The sequence below is a fragment of the Microtus ochrogaster genome, chromosome 17, assembly GCF_000317375.1.
Source record: "Microtus ochrogaster isolate Prairie Vole_2 chromosome 17, MicOch1.0, whole genome shotgun sequence".
NCBI classification, from domain to species: Eukaryota; Metazoa; Chordata; class Mammalia; order Rodentia; family Cricetidae; genus Microtus; species Microtus ochrogaster.
Window position 1 is genome coordinate 3,534,655 of NC_022019.1, and position 22,304 is coordinate 3,556,958.

Here is a 22,304-nt window from a genome sequence, read left to right on the forward strand (position 1 = left end):
CACACACACACACACCTGGAAAACTCTTTACAGGCAGATACGTCTTTACGTGTCCCTTTGGAAAAGTAAAAACAAGTACATAGACACTTATATTATACTTATTTAACCAGAAACTCACAAGAAAAGGTTTCTTTAAAGAAAATCTAAAATTATTTTCCTTATACACCCTTCTGCATGCTCATTTCTTAGCTCTTATCCCTAGACCCCTATAATTCTCTGTGTATGTATATGTACACATGTGTGATATACATGAACACAATAATATTATTCAGTGAGATATCATGTTTGTCTGACATTTCATATCTTGTAGTGTTATTATTCTCTAGTTCCACTCTTTTACTTAATTTAGATTTTTTTAATAATTTATTTTTATTTTATGTGTATTGGTGTTTTCTCTACATGTATGTATATTTGTGTGAGGGTATCAGATCGTTACAATAAAATGAAAATCGCATAGTCATGTTTCATGTGCAGCCGATGGCTGGTGCAGATCGAGGATGGGACTGTCAGTCACCAGGAAAATGAGATGAGCTCCTCTAAGCTTCTAAGTACTTTAGAAGTAGGAATAGAGCCTGGTGGTGGCACACGCCTTTAATCCCAGCACTCAGGAGGCAGAGACAGGCGGCCCTCTGAGTTTGAAGACAGCCTGGTCTGCAGTTCCAGGACAGCCAGGGCTACACAGAGAAACCCTGTCTTGAAAAAACAAAGAACAAACAAAAAAAAAGCCTTACCTATAGAACTTTTTTTCTAAGAATGAGCTACAGGGAGGGCTGAGTACCCAAGAGTGCTGGAGAGCAAGGTCCCCAAGCATATGGTTTACTACGTTGACGTGGCAAGCAGTTTGCATTACCCAGCTGGTCAAGAGCCTTGTGTCCGCTTACGGCAGACTGAAAAGTTAGTTAATAGTAATTTTTGCTGTTGTTTTAGTTACATTCATTGCTGACTTATGAGCTGGACAGGAAATGACTTAGGAACAAAAATATCAGTGTATGAATTGTGCTGTGCTGAAATTCTCAGGACCTAAGAAACATTCCAGAAAACCTTGAGAAGACTTGAGATGACATGCTTGACCCCCTCGCCCAGCTGGACAGTGACACAGAGGTGGTGGAAATGTGTCACAGCTCAGCCGTGACTCATTTTCTGTCATCCAATAATAACTAGTGTAACTTCTCTAAGGGGAAACAACTGTGGGGGGGGCGGTTGCCACCAACAACAACCTGCCCCCAGTACTGAAGTATGAAATTCCTTGTTTAAAAGAGTTATTTTTTTAATTATGTGTACTGTCTATCTGTTTAGGGTATGAGCATATGAGTACAGGTTCCTTCAGAGGCCAGAGGTGGGGTTAAGGATGATATGAGCTGCCTCATGTGGATACAGGAACTGAACTTGGGTCCTCTGCAAGAGCAGTGTATGATCTTAACTGCTGAACCATCTCTCCAGCTCAGCTTGGAGTTTTCTTCTCTTCTCCAGACATGGCAGCGATGACACTTAAATCCAAGGGTGCCCTGAGAATTGTGCAGTTCCTAAGTATTTATGTGTATTAATGTCACCATGACTGTGATACTTACCCAAGAGAAACAGCTTAAAGGGAAGAAAGCTCAGTTTTAGAGATTTCGTCCATGGTGGAGCAGAGTGGATCACATGTCGAGCACTAGGAGGCAAAGAGTGCCTGTGTAGCAGACTTTTCTTCATTTTTCTCATTCCACTCAGGCCCCAGGCTGTGGGATGGTGCCATCCACCTCTGGGCAGCTAGTTCCTCCTTAGTTAGTCCTCCCCAGAGATGTCCTCATACATAGATATACAGACCAGAGGAGCGCTTTACTACTGTCTATTGCTATGAAGAGGCACCTTAACCATGGCAAGGCGTATTAAAAAAAAAAAAAACAACAAACAAACATTTAATTGGGTTGGGGTGGGTTGCTTACAGTTTCAGAGGTTCAGTCTATTATCATGACGGGAAGTGTAGCAACGTGCAGACAGACATGGTGCTGGTGACGTCTTGATCAGAAGTCAACCAGAAATAGACTGGGACATTGAGCAAAGCTTAAGCAAGAGACCTCAAAGCCCACCCTCATAGTGACACACTTCCTCCGAGAAGGCCACACCTACTCCAACAAAGCCACATCTCCTAACAGTGCCTCTTCCTTTGGGGGACATTTTCTTTCAAACCACAACTAGTGACGATCAAGAGTGACTACCATATAAGGTCTCAGATGTTAAAAAGCATATGGGGCTGTGGACATGGCTCAGCTGTGGAAAGCACTTGCTGCACCAGCAAGAGGTCTAGAGTTCGGGATCTACAGAACCCCCTGCATTCTGGGCGGGCCTGGTAAATGACCTATGCGAGACTGGGAAGGCTAATGATGTAGAGACTCTCCTTCAATAAATAAAGCAGAAAAATGGCGGAAGAAGATTCCCAGCATAAGCCTAGGACCTCCGCATGCATATGCACACACCATGCATGAGCACACAATATGAGAACACATGTACACACCACATGTTCACATTGTAGTAATCAGGTAAGTAAAGAGTAAAGGTCAGAAAGTTGTTTTGAAATACATTTGGGTGTCTAAACATACCCAGTCAGACTAGTGATACATCAGATCCAAAACCCACATGTAACGACAAGTTAATGCTCGTCCTTGAGACTGTAAGAATGAAGAGCCAGCCATGGTGGTGCTCACCTTTAATCACAGCACTCAGAGACAGAGGCAGGAGGATCTCTATGGGCTCAAGGCTAGCCTGGTCCACATAGTTCCAGTCTAGCCAGGGCTACATAGTGAGGGAGACCCTATCTCAAAAAAAAAAAAAAAACCTTTCTTTTTTCTTTGTAGTTATGTAGCTGAAATATGCTATATTCTTTTAATTGGTATTGCTAGTTGTACAAAATACTGGACTTCATATGACATTTTCCTACATGTGTACAATTGTACTTTACTCACATTCCACCCCATTGCTGACCCTTGTCTCTCCTCTGCAAATAATCTCTTCCTTTTGTTTTCATGACTTTACACACACACACACACACACACACACACACACGTTCATGTATGAGTGCGCCCATATTGCTAAATCTAGATTTCACTAAATGCAGTGTTTATCTTTTCCTCCCCCGTTACCTAATTTTCTCTCCCACTTTCTTTTAGTTCCTTCTTTCTCCCACATATTCCTCTTCTGCTTTCATGTTCATACACACATCTGTATGTTTGTGTTTATATATTATTCATATATATGTATATAAATATAGAGATTTTGATTATGAAAGAAAACAGAATATGTGTCTTCAGTTGGCTTATTTCATTTAACATGGTTATCTACAGTTCTATTCAATTTCCTGAAAATGACCCTTATTTTATTTTTTATAGCAGAATGGAATTATGTTGTGTTTATATATCACAATTTCTTTATCCATTCACCTGGTGATTATCTAGGCTAGTTCCAAATCTCAGATGTAATGAATAGTGTAGCAGTAAACATAGATAGATGTCCAGGCATCCCTGTGGCATGATGACTTACTAAAAGACCTGTGAGTATATACCCAGGCTGTTACAGCTGGGTCAGGATGATAACTCTATTTTCAGTTTTCAGAGAAAGCTCCACACAGATTTCCATAGTGTCTGTACTGGTTCACAGTTACCAGTACTAATAAGGGTCCTCTTCTTTCAATTATTTTTATTTTGTGGATGTGTTTCCCTGCATCGTGTGTACACCATGTCTGTCTGGTGCCTAAGGAAGCTAGAGAGGGTATTAGATCTTCTAGGAGTGGATTTATATAGATGGTTATGAGCTGCCATGTGGGTGCTGGGAATTGAACCTGGGTCCTCTGGAAGAGCAGCCAGTACTCTTTAATTGCTGGTTATCTCTCTAGCCCCACATTGGTTTTTGGATGATAGCCATTCTCACTTGGGTGAGATTGGATTTTAATGTAGGGTTTGGTTTTTGTTTGTTTGGTTTGGTTTGATTTGGGTTTTGAGACAGGGTTTCTATGTGTAGCCTTGACTGTCCTAGAACTCACTCTAGAGATCACACTGGCCTCGAACTTATAGTCATCTATCTGTTTCTACCTCTTGAATGCTAGGATTAAAGGTGTGAGCCACCACCAACTAGCATTATTATTATTATTATTATTATTATTATTATTATTATTATTATTAGTTTTTCAAGACAGGGTTTCTCTGTGTAACAGCTTTAGCTGTCCTGGAACTCTTTACACCAGGGCGGCCTTGAACTCACAGAGCTCCACCTGCCTATGCCTCCCAAGTGCTGGGATTAAAGGCATGGACCACCACTGCCCAGGCTTTAATGTAGTTTTTGTTTGCATTTCTTTGACCACTATGTTAAATGTTTTTAAAAAGTATTTATTGGTTCTCTATTTCTCCTTCAGAATTTTTTATTCTTCATTTTTATTTATTTTATTTTATTTATTTATTTTTTAATATATATATATATTTATTATGTATACAGTATTCTATCTGTGTGTATGCCTGTAGGCCAGAAGAGGGCACCAGACCCCACCACAGATGGTTGTGAGCCACCATGTGGTTGCTGGGAATTGAACTCAGGACCTTTGGAAGAGCAGGCAATGCTCTTAACCACTGAGCCATCTCTCCAGCCCCTTCATTTTTATTATATGTGTATGATTTGCCTTTGTGTATGTCCATGTACTCCATATATGCAATGTCCATGGAAGTCATAAGAAGGCAATGGATCCCTGGAACTGGAGTTACAGGCAGTTGTGAGCTGCCATGTGGTTGCTGGGAATCAAACCAGGCCCTCTGGAAGAGCTGCCAGTGCTCTTAACCATAGAGCCCCCTCTCCAGCCCTCTCTATATGTCTTCTATGGAATTCATTTGCCCATTTTGATTGGATGATTTAAGGGAGGCATTTACTGTTTTAAGTTTTTGTTTTGTTTTTATAGATTCTAGGTACTAAGTCCCTATCAGATAAGACATTCCAGGACCCCAATCCAGAGAATGGTGCTGCCCACAGTGGGCTGGGTCTTTCCTTGTCAATTATAAAAATTCCCCTACAGACATATCCGTAGGCCAACCTGATCTAGACAGTCATTCATTGAGACCCTCTTTGCAGGCAGTTTTAAAGAGACAGGGGAAAAAAGTATGCAATCTGAAGAGAAACCAGAGTAATTTTAGATTGTGTCAGGTTAACAAGTAGCTGTCATCCCTGCCATCATCCAGCCCTTAGAAGGTAACGGATGCAGGAAGACCTGGAGTGAAGTCATCCTCAGCTACATACAGAGATTAGATACATGCCTTCTTGTCTCACTTTTGCCTTAGAATCATCATGGGCTCTGGTAGTAATCCAGTAATTCACAAATATGAATTGCAGATGAAATGTGGTGCGGAAAAGATTAAAATGTGTGTTGACAGAGTTATTCTTTATAATGGCATCAGTATTAGAAGAAATGGTCTTTATATTTACAGAGAATACTGTATAGTTACTGCATAGTTATGCTTCAATAAGATTTTAAAGGGGGCAGAGGCAGGCAGGTTTCTGTGTTCAAGACCAGCCTGGGCTACATATAGTGAGTTCTAGGGAAGTCAGGGTACATAGCAAGATCTCGTCTTAAAGAAAAGAAAACATAAATCATACTTTTTTTTCTATTTTTAATTTTTACCACGACTATATTTTTTTACAATTAGAAGAAAACATTACATGAGGTGATTCTCCCACGTTGTCTGGTTTCACTTCTCAAGATTCCATTTACCAGTTGTCAGACCCAATTCTATATTATCTAAAAGAAAATTCCAGAAATTGACAACTGTAATTTTTTTTTTTATTTTTGGTTTTTTCGAGACAGGGTTTCTCTGTAGCTTTGGAGCCTGTCCTGGAACTCCCTTAGTAGACCAGGCTGGCCTCGAACTCACAGAGATCCGCCTGCCTCTGCCTCCCGAGTGCTGGGATTACAGGCGTGCGCCACCACCGCCCGGCGACAACTGTAATTTTTGTACCCTCTGAGCAGCACAGTAAGTCTCACTGCGTCACTGGCGGGAAATCACCTTTTGTACAGTGTGTCTGCCCTTTCCCCAGGCTCCTGAAACATCTCAGATGCCGCAGGAAGAACAAACACAGATATTGGCAACACTGTATTTATGTAACTTTTATTTGTTAGAGTCTCTCTAGTAACTTCTGGTTTGTTATTGGTTGCCATTTAATTTCTTACTGTACCTTATTTAGAAGTATGCTTTCTTACAGGTATGTCTGTACAAGAAACATTTATAGTCACTGTAGAGTTTGATACCACTGCACTTGCAGGGTATCCATTGGAGTTGGGAATGTGTGTCTCGTGGACAAAACGAGGCTTGTAAAATGTCTTAAGAGAAAACAGTTCTTGTCCCTTAATTTTTATAGTAGTTGATAAAGAAAGCCCAGATTCTGGCAGGCTGGGTAGCCTCCCTGAGTTCCAGTGAACATGGATCTGGGGTTTGAATTCAGGTAATTTGGCTGTGTGTTTCTTACCTTAAATTGTGTCTCTCTGGTTGGAAAGATGGCTCTGAGGTTAAAAGTATTGACTGTTCAATCAGGGGTTCTGATTTCAATTCCCAGCAAACCACATGGTGACTCACCACCATCTATGATGAAATCCGATGCCCTCTTCTGGCACGTAGGCATGCAGAAAAACACTATATATAACAAATCTTAAATTAAAAAATTGTGTCTTTCAGTCCTTCAGCCAGATGATAGATCTCAGTGTCTTGTTTCCTTGAAATAAAGAGCTTCCCAAATCATTCTAGTTGGTCAAAGATTACAGTCTTGTGAGCCCTGAAGCTGGAAGACTGCACGAGTAGTAAGACCAGGGTCCTGGGATTGAGCAGTCGTCATAGCCTGCGCTCTTCTGCTCTCTGCCCTCTTCTTTGTTTTTTGGCTTTTCCGTCTCTCTGTATTTGGCCTTTTTATTTTTAAGGCGGGGCGTCACTAGGTGACTCTGGGGGGCCTGGAACACACTATGTAAACCAGGCTGATCTTGAACTCAGAGTTCTCTGTCTCCTCAGTGCTGAGATTAAAAGCCTGCACTCCCCTTTTATTTATCTGACCCCCCTTTTTTTTAATTAAGTAGATTGTGATGCCACCACCATAAAACCATTTAAAATGTAAAACTTCGAAGTGTTTGGTTTGGTTTTTTGAAGAACTCACCCTAAAGCTCAGGCCAGCCTAAACTTGCCATCCTCCTGCTTCAGTGTGTCTCCATCTTCTCTCAGATTTCCTCACTGAGATTTGTTGGCATTCTATGGAACTTTATTGGTGGAATCAAAGATTTTAATCACAAATTTTCTTCTTTTAATAGCTTCTTTCACTTAATTTAGATTCATTCACTCTATTATGTGTCAGTGGTTGTTATTTCTGCTGATGAGCGGGCTCCATTGTATGAGCCTTGCTTCCAGTGAATTCGTGTGGATCACTCGCAGTGTGGACGTTGTGAATAAAGCTGCTGTGGTCGTGATTGTCACTTTCTTGGGTAGACAGGAGAATATCCAAGTTGTGTGTTCACTGTGTGTTTAGACTGTAAGAAACCGACGACCAATTCCACATATTCTCTCCTTCCCCATTCCAGCTGCACATGGCCCTCCATATGTCACCCTTCCCAGCCTGTGTGTTTTTGAAGGTGCCTTGCTCTGGCGGGGATAATTTTATTCACAACTCTTTGATGGGTGCTAATTCATTATCTTTTCATGTACTTCTGGGCCATTTTTGGTTTTTTCGAGACAGGGTTTCTCTGTGGCTTTGGAGCCTGTCCTGGAACTAGCTCTGTAGACCAGGCTGGTCTCAAACTCACAGAGATCCACCTGCCTCTGCCTCCCGAGTGCTGGGATTAAAGGCGTGCGCCACCATCGCCCGGCTGGGCCATTCTTGATGAAGAACTTGTCCCAGTCTTTAGACCAGTGGCCTTATTCTGGAAATATATATATTCTTCACATATTTTGAATACAAGTCTTAGAGATATGCTTGCAATATTTTATACATATACATACATATATATATATTGCTTCTCTATTTTCTGAACAGTACCTTTCAAAGAACAGGTTGGTTAATTTTTTTAATTTATTTTATTTGTATGTATGTTTTGCATGCATTTGTACCAAATGTATACAGTGCCCTCAGAGGCCGAAAGAGGGTATTAACTCTCCTGGAACCAGAATTAGAAAGGAAGATTTATGAATTTTTATCTTATGTGTATCTTCCTGCATGTGTGTATGTGTATCACATGTATGCCAGTGCCAGCAGAGGCCAGAAGAGAGCATCAGATCTCCAGGAACTAGAGTTAGAGGTGATTGTGAGCCACCTAATGTGGATACTGGGGGCTAAATGTGGGGCTTTTGAGAGAACAGCAAGAGCTCTTAACTGCTGAGCCATTTTTCCAGCCCCAAAGGCAGGTTATGCGTGGGGATGGGAGGGTTTGCATCTGTATTCGTTACTTTTCTGCTGACCAAAAACAACTTACAGGTGCAAGTGTTTATTTTGGCTTATAGTTCCGGGGGATAAGAGTGCATCATACAGGGAGGTGTGGCAGCAAGCAGCAGGCCTGGTGGGTGTAGGTGCTGGAAGCTATCTGATAACATCTTAACACACGTGAAGCAGAGGGTGAACTGGAAGTAGGGCAAAGCTGTAAACCCTCAAAGCCCTCTGTGAGTGCCACCTCAGAGTGATAGAGGCCTTCATCAAGGCTCCACAGCCTCTGCCAACAGCGTCACCAGCTGGGACCCAAATGTTCAAGTACGGAATCTTTTCGGGGACTGTCTCCTTCAAACTCCACTACCCTTTCTAAGCAACCTGGGTCTTCTAGTTCCACTGTTGGATATAGGTCCACAATTCATTAAGAATTAATGTGGGTTTTTTGGTGTTTTTTTGGTTTGGTTTGGTTTGTTTTGTTTTTTCGAGACAGGATTTCTCTTTGGAACCTGCCCTGGCACTTGCTCTGTAGACCAGGCTGGCCTCAAACTCACAGAAATCTGCCTGCCTCTGCCTCCCGAGTGCTGGGATTAAAGGCGTGCGCCACTACCGCCCAGCTGGCACACACGTTTAACATCAGTGCTGGGACCTGGATCCGGTGGTCACAAAGATTCACTGGCTACCCAGCCTAGCCAGTCAGTAAGCCCCAAGTTCAGTGGGATACTTGTCTTTAAAAACTAAGGCAGAACACCAGAGGCCATGTGATGTCCTTGGTCTATGTTGCCACCTAAGACCATGCTGAGGTCTGTGGCACATAGTAATGCTGGAGACCACATAGATGGCCGTGGTCCATGCACCCACTGACTATAAGGGGCAGAGAAGCTACTTTTGCAGTGGTTTGGATGACTGAAGACTCACAGTTGAGAAAGAGGGACAGAACATTTCTGTAACAACCCCTAACCTAACCCCACTGATGGTGAAGTGTCGTTCTCCACTGTTGATGCTTCTGGCATGAGTGCAGGTGGGGAAGGACCCAGTTTTCTTTAAGGGGCTGGCTGCTAGGCGTGCATGGGCAACACAAATTGAACTTTTTGGGGGGGTTGGTAGGGGCAGGTGGGGTGGGCTGACTTGGAGGGACTGGGAAGTGAGTGTGATTGGGGTGCATAGTGTGAAATTCTCAATAGTCAATAAAAATACTATGTTGAAAAAGGTTAGAGAACAATTGAAGAAGGTAACTGATGTTGACTGGCCGCTGGTCTTCACACATACACTCCCAGGCGTGTGCATACACACATACACAACTCTCTCTCACCATAAGGGGACTTGACTGAGGTCCTACTGATTTGGGGTGAGGGATAATGTTGAGCCTTGCAATTCAGGAACATGGCGTATACTGTATCTAATGTGTTAGAAATACCAGCTTGAGTCTGGAGAAATGACTTAGAGGCTAAGAGCACTGACTGTTCTTCCAGACCACTAGGGTTCAGTTCCCAGCACCCACACAGTGGCAGTGCACAAACATACATGCAGACAAAATACCCATACATATAAAGTTAAAGAAAATAACTGTTTGTTAAGGTAATCTATTACATATGCTTTGTGTACCTTATGTACCTTATGTACCTTATGACATTGAGAATGGTTGATGCCAAATAATATAAATTCTTAAATAAAAATGAGTATATGAAGAAAAGTTCTAGAATTTTCTTTCTAGCTTTTGGAAAGTGTTTTTTTAGACGTGTTTTGACTGACTTGGAACTTGATAAGTAAACCAATCTGACCTTGAAGTCACTTACAGCCACCTTCCTAAGATTAAAGGCGTGAGCCAGGCGGTGGAGCCAGGCGGTGGTGGCCCACGCCTTTAATCCCAGCACTCGGGAGGCAGAGGCAGATCTCTGTGGGTTCGAGGCCAGCCTGGTCTACAAGAGCTAGTTCCAGGACAGGAACCAAAAAGCTACGGAGAAACCCTGTCTCGAAAAATCAAAAAAAAAAAAAAGATTAAAGGCATAAACCATCATTCCCCAGTGGGTTTTTCCTTCTGTGCCCTAGTGGATTCTCTGTCTGCTCTGCGGTCACTATACTTGATAGCTAATAATGAATTAATGCTTTGGGTAGACTTTCTTTTCCTCCAGTGCTGGAATGGAATCCAGCGCCTTGTATGGGCTAGCCAAACATTCTCTTACTGTAGTTTTTGGGGATTTCTGGCCTGCCATCTGTCACTCTTTTGTGTGGTGTCAGTGTTGGGCAGAATGCTGACATCTGCATTCACAGAAGGAAATGGCAAATTCACATCTCAAAATAGACTAAACTTATTGTACTAACTCCTTTTACTTAATCCATTTCTCAACAGATATAAGACACCCTGAAGAACTCTCTCTCTTAAAAAAACCCAGAGATCCCACAAAGAAGAAAAAGAAAAAGCTAGATGACCAGTCTGAAGATGAAGCGCTTGAGTTGGAAGGACCGCTTATCACTCCTGGATCAGGTGAGACCCTGGCTAAACAAAGGCAGGGCGTGAGGGCCTGCACTGTGTGTTGGTAAGGGTACGTGGGTCATGCAGGTCGGGAGAAGTGGGCCAGCCCCCTTCAACCGCTTTCCCCAGCCGTATTAGTGTCATTCAGGTCCTCTCGTGTGCTGGCCATCATATGTTAATAATGGACTCAGTGAAGAAGAACCTAGTACTCTGCTCAGGTCTGAAAAGGATAGTTCCATAGTTGGACTGACTTAGGTCTTTGTTTTTGTTTTGTTTTCGGTTTTTTAAGACAGGGTTTCTCTGTAACAACCTCGTCTGTCCTGGAACTCGCTTTGTAGACCAGACTGATCTAGAAGTCTCTGGGATCTGCCTGCCTCTGCCTCCTGAGTGCTGGGATTAAAGGCGCCACCACTACCCGACTAGACTCAGTTCTTTCGTTTGTAAAAATTGAAAGCTTTTTGACAGGTAGACTGTGAAAAACAAATCCCTCTTTTGTTGACACATTAATCTCTAAAGTCTTAATTACTGAAGACCTTTTCCGTGGTTTGCATGTCCTGGTCTTTGGCATCCCTGCCTTTTTCTTTAAAGTCATTCCTTTGAGAAGCAGCCTCGTGTTCCTACTGCTCCCTTCCCCAAGCTGGATTAGGTGTTCTCCTATACTAAGACCTTTCTGTGTAATATATGGAGTTGTCTACCCTAATAATTGTGCATTCCCTGCAGAAAAAGAGTCTCCCCGTTTTTCTGTTGTCTACCAAGACCTGCTCAGCAGATGGCACACATCAGGCAAGTGGGCAGTGATGTGTCACTGGAAGACAGAGGTTGCATAGTTCTTTCATCTGAACACGAACACGTCTGAATATCATGGCAGCCACATTTCCATTGACCACCCATTTCTAGAACGGGTCCCTCCCTGCTGCAGGCGTTGTAACTCAGGTTACTGGTGTAATTCATTCCTGCCATTTAAATTCTGGTGTGGTGATGATAAAGCCAACATTTATGAGGTGCAGACCACACCTTGTCTGCACCTCCACAATGCACTTTACCTATAAAAACTGGGTTCCTACCCCCAGCCTGTTGAGGTAGACATGTAACTACCCACGTTTTAAGGAGGTTGGGATTATGGCACAAGACAGTTAGGAAAATATGTTTTCTGGTAATATTTATATATTGGCTATAATTCGAGAAATACAAACAATTCAATGTACTTACTGCTCTTTTTTTTTTTTTATTTTTTCCCCAAAACAGAGTTTTTCTATGTGGCTGTCCTAGAAGCCACTCTGTAGTCCAGGCTGACCTCAAACTCACAGAAATCCGCCTGCCTCTGCCTCCCGAGTTCTGGGATTAAATGCATGTGCCACCACAGCCCGGCTGCACTTACTGCTCTTAAGTTGCTTGTTTGAAAAACAGTTTTTATATTTAAAGAAGTTATACATAAATGTTAAATGAATTAGAAAACATGATAGGAATTCGGAGACTAATGTTACTCAGGGAATATTCAGTTTTAGAGGTTTAGAAATTTAGTTTGTGAGTTGTTTGTTTATTTGTTTTTTGGTCTGCTTTGTTTGTTTTTTGGTCTGGTTGGGTCGTTTGTTTGTTTGGATACAGGGTTTCTCTGTGTTGCCCTGACTGTCATAGAACTTGCTCTGTAGACCAGGCTGGCCTCAAACTCACAGAGATCTGCCTGCCTCTCCCTCTGAAGTGCTGGGATTAAAGGCGAGTGCCACTACATCCTGCTATTGTTAGAGATTTGAAACAGGGTTTCTACACAGACCATGCTTTTTTTTGAACCCAGAGATCTGCCTGCATCTGCCTCCTTAGTGCCTAGATTATAAAGGTGCCAGAGATCAGAATTATAATGTACAGAAATGGCAGAAACAAAGATCGTCTTGGTAAAAGCAAAGTACAAAAGTTAGATAGTTCAGCTGAGCCAGTTCTTGGGGGAGAAGCCTCCAGAGTAGTTCAAGACCATAATGGGAGGGTGTGTGATGGCAAGTCAATGAAGTTACTAGTGTATTAAAGAGGAGTTAGTTTCTGAATTACTTACAGAGCAAAATATATTTTAGAAAGATTATTGAATTAACTTCTAATTATTTTGGAGGAGGAAATGGGTGGGTAAAAGAGTTGTGATGTCATTTTTTAAGAAGACATTTTGGTTCTCCAGTGTTACTGATTGAGGTCCTAAATAAAACTTTCGTAATAAAAGCTAGGAAGGAGGTTATGGCAACAACAAGCACCCAAGCACCTTCTATGGCCCCGAGTCTATGCGAATGAGGTAGCGCTTGAAAAGCCCCTCAGGACTGCTTATCAGGGAATCCAACTAGATGATTAAAGCCTTGGTACCACCCACACCTCCCAGACTTCTTGTGGGAAGGAAAAGGACTGGAGGCTGAGTTGAGCATTGTTAGAGTTATGAAATACCCATGGCTAGTAGCTCATAAAACCCATTTCTTTAGCTGATAGCATGGTGGTGATTCAAGGATCTTGAGTCTGATGACATACATCACCATGCATGAAGGAAAAGATACCAAAGTAGGACTCAGGGGTTAGACTTTTAAATCAACTCCCTCAGAGAAGACTTCTCAGAATTCTACAAGCATTATATCATTTCCTTCTAAAGGCGGTGCTCCAGTGACCTTAGAAACTCAATCCTCGACCCTGTCTTTTCAGGGTCTTGCTACTTCTTAATGCTGCTACATTGGGAACCAAACTTCCTCCCTTTTGTCTCTGTTGAACAGTCACATGAACCCTTGGTGATAACTAGGAATCATTGTACCTTTGTAATTAAGCCTCCAGGTTGGTGAACTTACCCAGGTGTGTGAAGAGTTCCCAGAGAGGTCACAGATGCTGTAGTGTGTCTCCCATCCAGCCTGAATGGGCTCCTGTTGTTAGGAGTTAGTGATGTAGTGAGAGAGTTTCCAAGTTCTGTCAGCCACTCCAACAAATTATGAAGGAATTGTAGAGCCAGGATAGACGTGGACTACATGTGGCCTCAAAGATCACCCAGTCTTAACAGATAGCAGGGGAAGATCTCTTCCAACCAAAAGGAGGGTTTTTAGGCCTGGTAATGTCCTCAGAGCATAAACACGTGCGTACTCCTTTTCATGTTTTTATGTAAGTCTGGGAGCCTCTGGTGTGTGTCTGTGGCCAGAGTTCTGAAGCCTTTTATGTAGGTGGAGGCGGGGACATGTGTGTGCAATGCCCACAGATGCCAGAACACTGCAGATCTTCTGAAGCTGTGAGCCACCCAACATGGGTGCTGGAGAACCCTGGTCCTTTGAAAGAACAGAGCAGCGAGTGTTCTTAGCACTGAGATAGATAGTTCTCCAGTCACCCAAATCTGAGTTTTTTCCATCTCTTTCTTTATGGTCTTTTGTAATTACTGGTCCTCACCTGATCCAGCAAGTTGGTTTTGTCTTTCAGTTGAGTGGACCTTGCTGTGTAGACCATTCTGATCTCGCACAGATAGCAGGGGTGACCCTTACATCCCTACAGACTGCAGACCTACCCCGCCACACCAGCTAGGAAATTGTTCTAGCTATTCGTTTTTCGTCATAGCCCCAGAAGAAACTTAGCTCTCCCAGGCCCCATGCTTTCTGCATTTGTATTTTTCAGCTTTACTCCAACAAGTAAACTGGCTGGAATAGTTTGCAGGGTATAGAGGGTCATTTGTTTTGTTGTTGTTTTTTTCCTGGGGTGTGGGTGGTAAAGAGGGGGTTTCACTCTAGTTTAGACCTCATGATCTTCTCCCCTGCCTGACATCTAGCTAGTTCCTTTCTACTCTGACTACGGCTCTACAGCTGCTGCTTATTTCTGGACTGTGTCATTCTTTAGTTCTTCCCTCAGGCTTGATTTCCAGAAAGCTCTGAGTGTGCTAAGGACACTACTGAACAGCTTTCCAAGAGACACTTTTTTGGTTTTTGTTGTTTTTTTTTGGGGGGGGGGTTGTTTGTTTGTTTGTTTATTGGTTTTTAAAGACAGAATTTCTCTGCGTATCAGTCCTGGCTGTCCTAGAACTTGCTTTGTAGACCAGGCTGGCCTCGACCTCACAGAGATCCTCCTGCCTCTGACTCCTGAGTGCTGGGATTAAAGGTGTGTTCTACTGCCACCTGCCTAAAAGAGACCTTTAAAAAAAATTTTTTTCAACAGTCAAAAAAAAATTTTTTTTCATTTTGGGATTTATTTATTTAATTGTATGTATGTGTGGGTGTTTTGCCTACATGCATGTTTTTACCTACTATATGTGTGCAGGGCTCACAGGGGCCAGAAAGAGGGTTTCAGAGTGTTAGGCTTTGGGGTATTCATGATTAAACCATGGTAGTTCAGATTGATATTCCCTTTTTAGAAGATATTCTGGTAGAGAAATGGATGGCAAACAAAATCATGAAGAAGCCCCACAGCTCTATTCTCCGTAGCTGTCTGGTTTGTAATGGCTAACCTGTAGCTATCTATAATCAATGCAAATAGGTCATTTTTATTATATATATAACCTGTATCCATCAGAGTCCATGCTGTCTGGACAACACACGTTATAAATTCTAACAGCTACATTGCCCTGCTTGTCACGAATTGACTGTTGCCAGAGCTGACCTCAAACTCTGGACGGTCCTCCTATCGTGGACTCCCCAGTGCTGGGATCAGCAGCTGCGCGCTACCACACACACTGAAAGCAGTTTTTCACTTTCTGCAGCATAGTCGTTGATTTTCAAAGAAATGTAACATCAGAATTTATTATACAAGTAGAAATTATCTTATTAGGAACTTTTCTTGAGAGCTGGGCAGTGGTGGCGTACACCTTTAATCCCAGCAGTCAGGACCAGAGGCAGGTGAAGCTCTGTGAGTTCAAGGCCAGCCTGGTCTACAGAGTCAATTTCAGGACAGCCAGGGCTACATAGAGAAACCCCATCTCAAAAAACAAACAAAACATTTTTTTTTAAAATAAAAACACAAAAACAAAAAACTGGGGGACAGCATCTAGGAAAGGAAAAAAGTCTAGATTAATATTCTGTTTTCTTTATTAGGGAAATTATTAACATAGGATGCAATTTTTAAGTATCAAATATTTTAAACCTATTCTTGTTTTATATTTATTTTTTAAAGTTTTATATGCATTGGTGTTTTTCCGTGAGTATTGAGTTCCCTGTAGCTACAGACAGTTGTGAGCTGCCATGTGGGTGCTGGGAATTGAACCCAGGTCCTCCTGAAGAGTAGTTAGTGCTCTTAACCACTGAGCCATTTCTCTAGCACCTTAAACCTATTCTTTAAAGAACAAAAAAAAAAAACACCTCATTCTTTGAAGAAGAAAAGATTATATAGATAGATAGGTAGATAGACAATATTAAATATTCAAATATTAAAGGTTGAAAATTTCTTCAAATTATTTTACCCAACTAAAGTAGGATTATATATTTATATATGTTTCCTTCTGTCAGTAAAATGTTCTAATGAGCCTCATATTTTCTATTACAGAAGTCATACTCTGAATATAATTTCATTATAATAAACTCAAATAATGCACAAAATAGGCCAAGCCAAATGTGACGATCCCTTTTAAACTATTCTTTTGCTGTTCCCTCTCAGCCATTTATTTTTTTTCCAGTTTTTATTTGTGTGTGCATGTGTGTCTCATGTGTGTAGGTGGCCATGGAAGCCAGAAGGTGTTGGATCCCCTGGAGCTGATGTTACAGGCAGCTATGAGTTCTGGGAACTGAACTCAGGTCGTCTAGATGTTTCTAGACACTGAGCCATCTCCACAGCCCCCAAGAATTAACTGTTTCTTGATAACTGTGTTGTAACAGTTTGGACTACAACTTGACAGTACCCTTTCCTCCTTTCCTTCCTTCTCTTTCTTTTCTAATTGTGATGCAGCCTCACAGCCATGGCTAGCTTGGGTCTCACTGTATAGCCCTCAGACTCCCAGAGAAAGGCTAATATATGCTGCATATTATACTTCAGTTTTTATTATTTTTTTCAATGATCAATATTTTGATTTTTTTTTTTTTTTGCACAAAGCAGAGAGTTCTTTCAGGTCCTTTTAAATGCTCTCAAAAGTTTTTATATGCAAAAGCTGTCTTTATCTGTTCTCTACCTGCGTGGTATTATTGTACCGCATGGACTGCAGAAAGTTGCTGTGATTACATCTCCATCAGTAGTATATATGGATATATACCCTTTTCATTCAGTCTTCCCAGTGTTGAGTATTATAAATCTTTATACATTTTTTTTTTACCATTTTAACAATTAGCAGTATCTCAGTGTTACTTTATTTCTCGTTTCTTTGATAGATGCTTTAAACACTGGGATGGTAGAGTGATATTTCTTGTATTAGCCAGTAGCTCTTTTATTCTATTGATTTTTTTTTTTTAACATGCCTAGACTGCACCTTCTTCTTTATAATTTGATCTTTAGTGATACTGTTTTTATGTTCGAGAGCCTTCTTTATATTTTGGTCTTTAGTGATATTGTTTTTATGTTCGAGAGTCTCACCTGCACCTTAGCGTTTTGTTTGTGGTCATTTTACTGTGTTCTAATACAGCAGCCCTCCCAAGAGCCATGTGTGAATTGTGTGGAGTAGCCCAGAATATAGTACTCTTTGGACAATTTTCCTTTTTATGAAAGTTATCTCTCCATATTTTGTTGCTGACTGAATCTGTTTCTTCATCTCACTCTGTTTGATTTCTGCCTGAAATAGATATGAGAGCAGGCACATAGGAAGACAAGTTAGTGTTAGCCTTTGAGCTGGCTCTGATGGAATCTAAACTATGCGTGTCCTCTGACCCAGCGGTGCGGCCAGCATTGGGAAATACACACAGAGCTGTTTACAGAAGCTCCGTTTGCCCCCGAGATGCTCAACAGTCAGACGCTTGTGGGTTGGGAATGGATTGACTTGTATTGCATGAAGGCAGTGTGTGAACAGGCAACACCAGCTAGTCCAACGTGATCGGCAGCTTGCTGGCTCTTGACCGAGAACGTGTCCTTTAGCCTCTGTCCCTCGGTTTTGTTCTCCAGGGTGAAAATAGATTTGTCGAGACACTAAATGAGTTGTTGTCCTGTAGTATCTTTAGACAGGTGGAGCTGTGCTCTGTAAAGTGCAGGCTGTAGATGGAGAGTGGGCTCTGTTGACAGACTTTTCTTTATTGGAAACGAGAGTCATCCATTTTAACTACTCAGCTCTGAGTAATTCTAGTACAGCATAGTAGGAAAAATGTCAGTATTCCAACATTCTTAGTGAAAGATTTACTCAACAAATAGGTTTTTTAAGTAAAGGAGTTTCTGCCAGTTAGAATTAATATTCTCCTGTACTGTGTTTATGTGTACTCCCTTAGCAGATGAGCTGGAGAAGAGATTCCTGCCTTTGGTGAGGATGGGAACCGTTACCCTTCCACGGGGTCCTGATTTTAAGTTTGCCAGTGACCCCTAGAGAACAGTGCCTCAGAACTGACTATGCTCCTGCCTCCTCTCTGGCCCCACAGCATTGCCATGGGACTCAGGGATAGCGGGTCAGATATGGATGGCTGACAAGATACCTTCAGTGAAAGTCCTTCAGTCTCAGTGCTGTCACACAGGGGTGGGGAGAAGGAGGATGCGTAAGCTTATTTTTCAGTTAGATAACTGGGGGAGGGTGGATTATTAACCCTCTTCTTTCCACATCTAGTAACAGTGTAGCAGCAGAAAATGAGTCAGGATGATGGCCGTAAGTTTGAGGCCAGCCTAAAACAGGACAGGACCGGATAGAATATAACAGATTAAGACATGTCTTTGATATCCTTAATTGTGTTGTTCAGGTGAAAGAGCATGTGTTGTATCATTTGCTAGTGTGCTTCATTTATGTAGCCTCTACTGTGTGGCTCTCCCTGTCACACTGCGGGACCCTTAGATAAACGAGGTGATACCTCTGGCTCCAGTTCAGCTGTATATGAACCAAATCACAGCCTGCCTGATTAAAGCACAGCTTCATTTCTGCATTGGACAAAATACTGTGTTCCTGTTGAAGCTCCTGAGATTTTAGTGCGCCTGCTCATGACCCACAACTGGGGCGAGTCTGTTTCCCCTCTTCCCCGTTTCCTCTTCATTCCTTTGTCTTCTGATGTTGCCTTTCCTTTGCCTTCTGAACTCCTTTCTTTCCTTTCCTATAGGCATCGATGTTCTTTACATTGGCCCTCTGAAAGGTGAGCCTCACCACAATCACACACACGGTGTTGGTCTGTGCGCTTCAGCTATGGCCTCATCCCCTAGTTCCCTCAGCCGGCTTTCTCCTCAGAACCGCCACCACTTTAATCACATCACGGCTTTGGTACTGTGTGTTCTGTTGTACGAGCACAGTTACTGTTTGAGGCAGGCAAATAATGTGCTAAGCTTTCCTTCCAGATTGAAGCTTGTGGCTCATTGTGCTTCCTGCCATAGTGTGTGTGCTCACTGAGCTGAGTCCGAGTCCCCTCACAGCTGTCTCTTCCCATTACTAGGAGGCATATACTCCAGCCCCGGACTTTACAGCAAAACAATGACGCCCACTTACGACGCTCATGATGGAAGCCCCTTGTCACCAACTTCTGCCTGGTTTGGCGACAGTGCTCTGTCAGAAGGCAATCCCGGGATACTTGCTGTCAGTCAGCCGGTAACATCACCAGAAATACTGGCAAAGATGTTCAAGCCTCAAGCTCTTCTTGATAAAGCAAAAACGAACCAAGGGTAAGTTTTTGTTTTTTTGAGACAGGGCATCTCTACGTAGCCCTGGCTGTCCTGGAACTCACTCAATCTGTAGACCAGGCTGACTCAAAATTCACAGAGATCAGTCTGTCTCTGCCTCCCCAGTGCTGGGATTTTAAAAAGTATTCATCACTAGGCCTACCCATGGGTAAGTTTTAGGGGGACAGGCACAAGCAAAGAATATACCTGGTAGGGGTGGGTGTTTGGTTAATTGTGTTTGCTTTGCTCAGCGCTCTTCTCCATTTGTTCAGGTGGCTTGATTCCTCGAGATCGCTAATGGAGCAGGATGTGAAGGAAAATGAGGCCTTGCTACTCCGATTCAAGTACTACAGCTTTTTTGATTTGAATCCAAAGGTACCAAGGATCACAAAGAATCTTTTCTGCCTGTTTCCATTCTCATTTGAATGTTAAGACACTGTTGTAAGTTTTGAATAATATTCAAAACCCAGACCTTTAAGCAAAAGTGTGTGTATCCTGAATAAATCTGGTATTTTCTTAGGGTTGCCGTACACATGTTATACACAGAATTACATGAGCATATAATGAAAGACAAGACGCTTGATCAGTGGTTCTCAACCTGTAGGGCCTGACCTCTTTGGGGTTTGTACAACCCTTTCAGAGGGGTGGCCTGCAACCATTGGAAAACCAATATTTACATTACAATTCATAACAGCAAAATTACAGTTATGCAGGCCCTACAGATTGAGAACCACTGATCTAGTGTCTTGTCTTTCATTGTGTGCTCACACAATTCTGTGTTTAACATGTGTACAGCATACTGTGTGTTCAGAACTATCAGAGTTTTGTTTTTAGGCCACATCATATCTACTTTTAGTTGTAGGTTGGGGGATGAGTGGAATGTTTGGGTGGCATTTTAAGAGAGCGTTTCTTTTCGCTAATATAATTAAATGGGCAGTTTATGTTATGGATACACTCACTTTCCAAAAGTGTCTCTGTCCTCCTGTTTTGGACATTTAAAATAGCTCCTCCTCCCAAGGGTCTACCCTTCGTGTGTTTCTCTGTGAGTGAGGTATTTCCCAAAGTAATTAATTTGTACTCACTAAGTTCTGTTGTGGCAAGTCAGAAAAATAATGTTAAAATCAATCTGTATTTGTACCTTGTTTTAATTCTTTCCAACTAGATTTCTCTTTTTTCCCTCCTCCTTTCCTTTCTTTATCCGGTGTTTGCTTTCTGAGACAGAATCCAGCCATTCTGCATAGGCTGTGGAACTTAGTATGAAACCCAGGCTGACTCTGGGTGTGGATTACAAGCATACATCAGTACCCAGTTTTGTGGGGTTTGTTCTGTTTTTGAGACAGTGCCTTGCTGTGCAGCCTGGGCTTGGCTAGAAACAGGATCCTCCTGCTTTAGCTTTCCCAGTGCCCGCGTAGCAGTCATGAGCCACCGCGCCCTCCTTCAAGTCAGACACATAGTCATTGCGTGAACCTCCTTTTTTCCCTTCAGTGCTAGGGATCAAATCCTCTCTCGTGCTAGGCGATCTCTTCTGCTTACTGGACTAAATCCCTGAGTGATTTTCTTGTCATAGTTTGTCGTTTTTAAATAGAAAATTAGATGTATCTATAGTCATATCTAACATAATAGATCTCTTCTTTTTTAGAATTAACCATTTTGATAATAAAAAGTTGAAAAAAAATTACATACTCACTTTTTGTCATGCTTTAAACATGAGTATTTATGGTGTTAAAGTCGTAGTGCAAGCTTTTAATGGCAACACCCAGGAGGCAGAGGCAAGAGGATCTCTGAATTCAAGACTAGTTAGTTAGTCTAGACAGCAAGCTAAGGCCAACCAAGGCTACACAGTGAGACCCTTGTCTCAAAAGGTGGAGAAGGGGTGCTAGAGCACTTGCAGAGGACCTGGGTCCCAGTACCTACGTGGTAGCTCACAACCATGCATTAACTCCAGTTCCAGGGCACCCAGCAGGCACCAGGCACGCATGTAGTGTATACACGTACACAAAAGCAAAACACTCATGAAATAATTTTATTAAAAAGGAGACTACTAAAGACATTATTTTAAAATTTAGGTGTGTTTGAGTGCAGGAGCCCACAGAGACCAGACATATGAGAACCCCTGGGATCTAGAATTCAGGCAATTATGAGCCGTCTTACATGGGTGCTAGGAACTGTATGCACTCCTAACTGCTGGCCATCTCTCAAGCCTCAAAAGTGAATATTTAACACTGAAAACTTTCTGGTATTGAATACTGTGTATTGAAGCTCGTGTTTCCCTCGCTCTGCAGTACGATGCTATCAGAATCAATCAACTTTATGAGCAGGCCAAGTGGGCTCTTCTCCTAGAAGAGATTGAATGCACCGAGGAGGAGATGATGATGTTTGCAGCCTTGCAGGTAATGTGACAATAGTGACTGGTTCTTAGCTGGGAAGAAGAGAGTGCTGTAGTAACCCTAGCATTTGATACTGTTGTTTTTGCTGTGTAGGAAGTGGTACATGGGGCTGGCAAGATGGCCCAGCAAGCAGATGTGTGCTACCAAGCATGGTAACCCAAGTTTAGTATTCAGGACCTACTTATGAAAGGAGAGAACCAACTCCCAAAATCATCTGAGGCTGGGCATATTGGCACACACTTTAATTCCAGCCCTGGGGAGGCTAGGACAGCTAGGTCTGCATAGTGAGACTCCTTTTGTTTTAGCTAGGACAGCTAGGTCTGCATAGTGAGACTCCTTTTGTTTTAGCTAGGACA

At 42.3% G+C, this 22,304-nt stretch overlaps 1 protein-coding gene across 2 annotated transcripts in view; it reads left to right on the forward strand.

Annotated features, from left to right (window-relative positions):
- The window catches only part of Fermt2 (fermitin family member 2), an 82,660-nt gene that overhangs the window by 46,332 nt on the left and 14,024 nt on the right, over nucleotides 1–22,304 (forward strand). Inside the window, exons 3-7 of one of the 2 annotated variants that reach the window (XM_005355380.2) lie at nucleotides 10,757–10,891; nucleotides 19,012–19,044; nucleotides 19,339–19,564; nucleotides 19,834–19,936; nucleotides 21,844–21,951. In XM_005355380.2, coding sequence (XP_005355437.1) covers nucleotides 10,757–10,891; nucleotides 19,012–19,044; nucleotides 19,339–19,564; nucleotides 19,834–19,936; nucleotides 21,844–21,951 — 605 coding nt within the window. The remainder of the gene's footprint in view (nucleotides 1–10,756; nucleotides 10,892–19,011; nucleotides 19,045–19,338; nucleotides 19,565–19,833; nucleotides 19,937–21,843; nucleotides 21,952–22,304) is intronic. The other variant, XM_005355382.2, reaches the window with a different exon arrangement.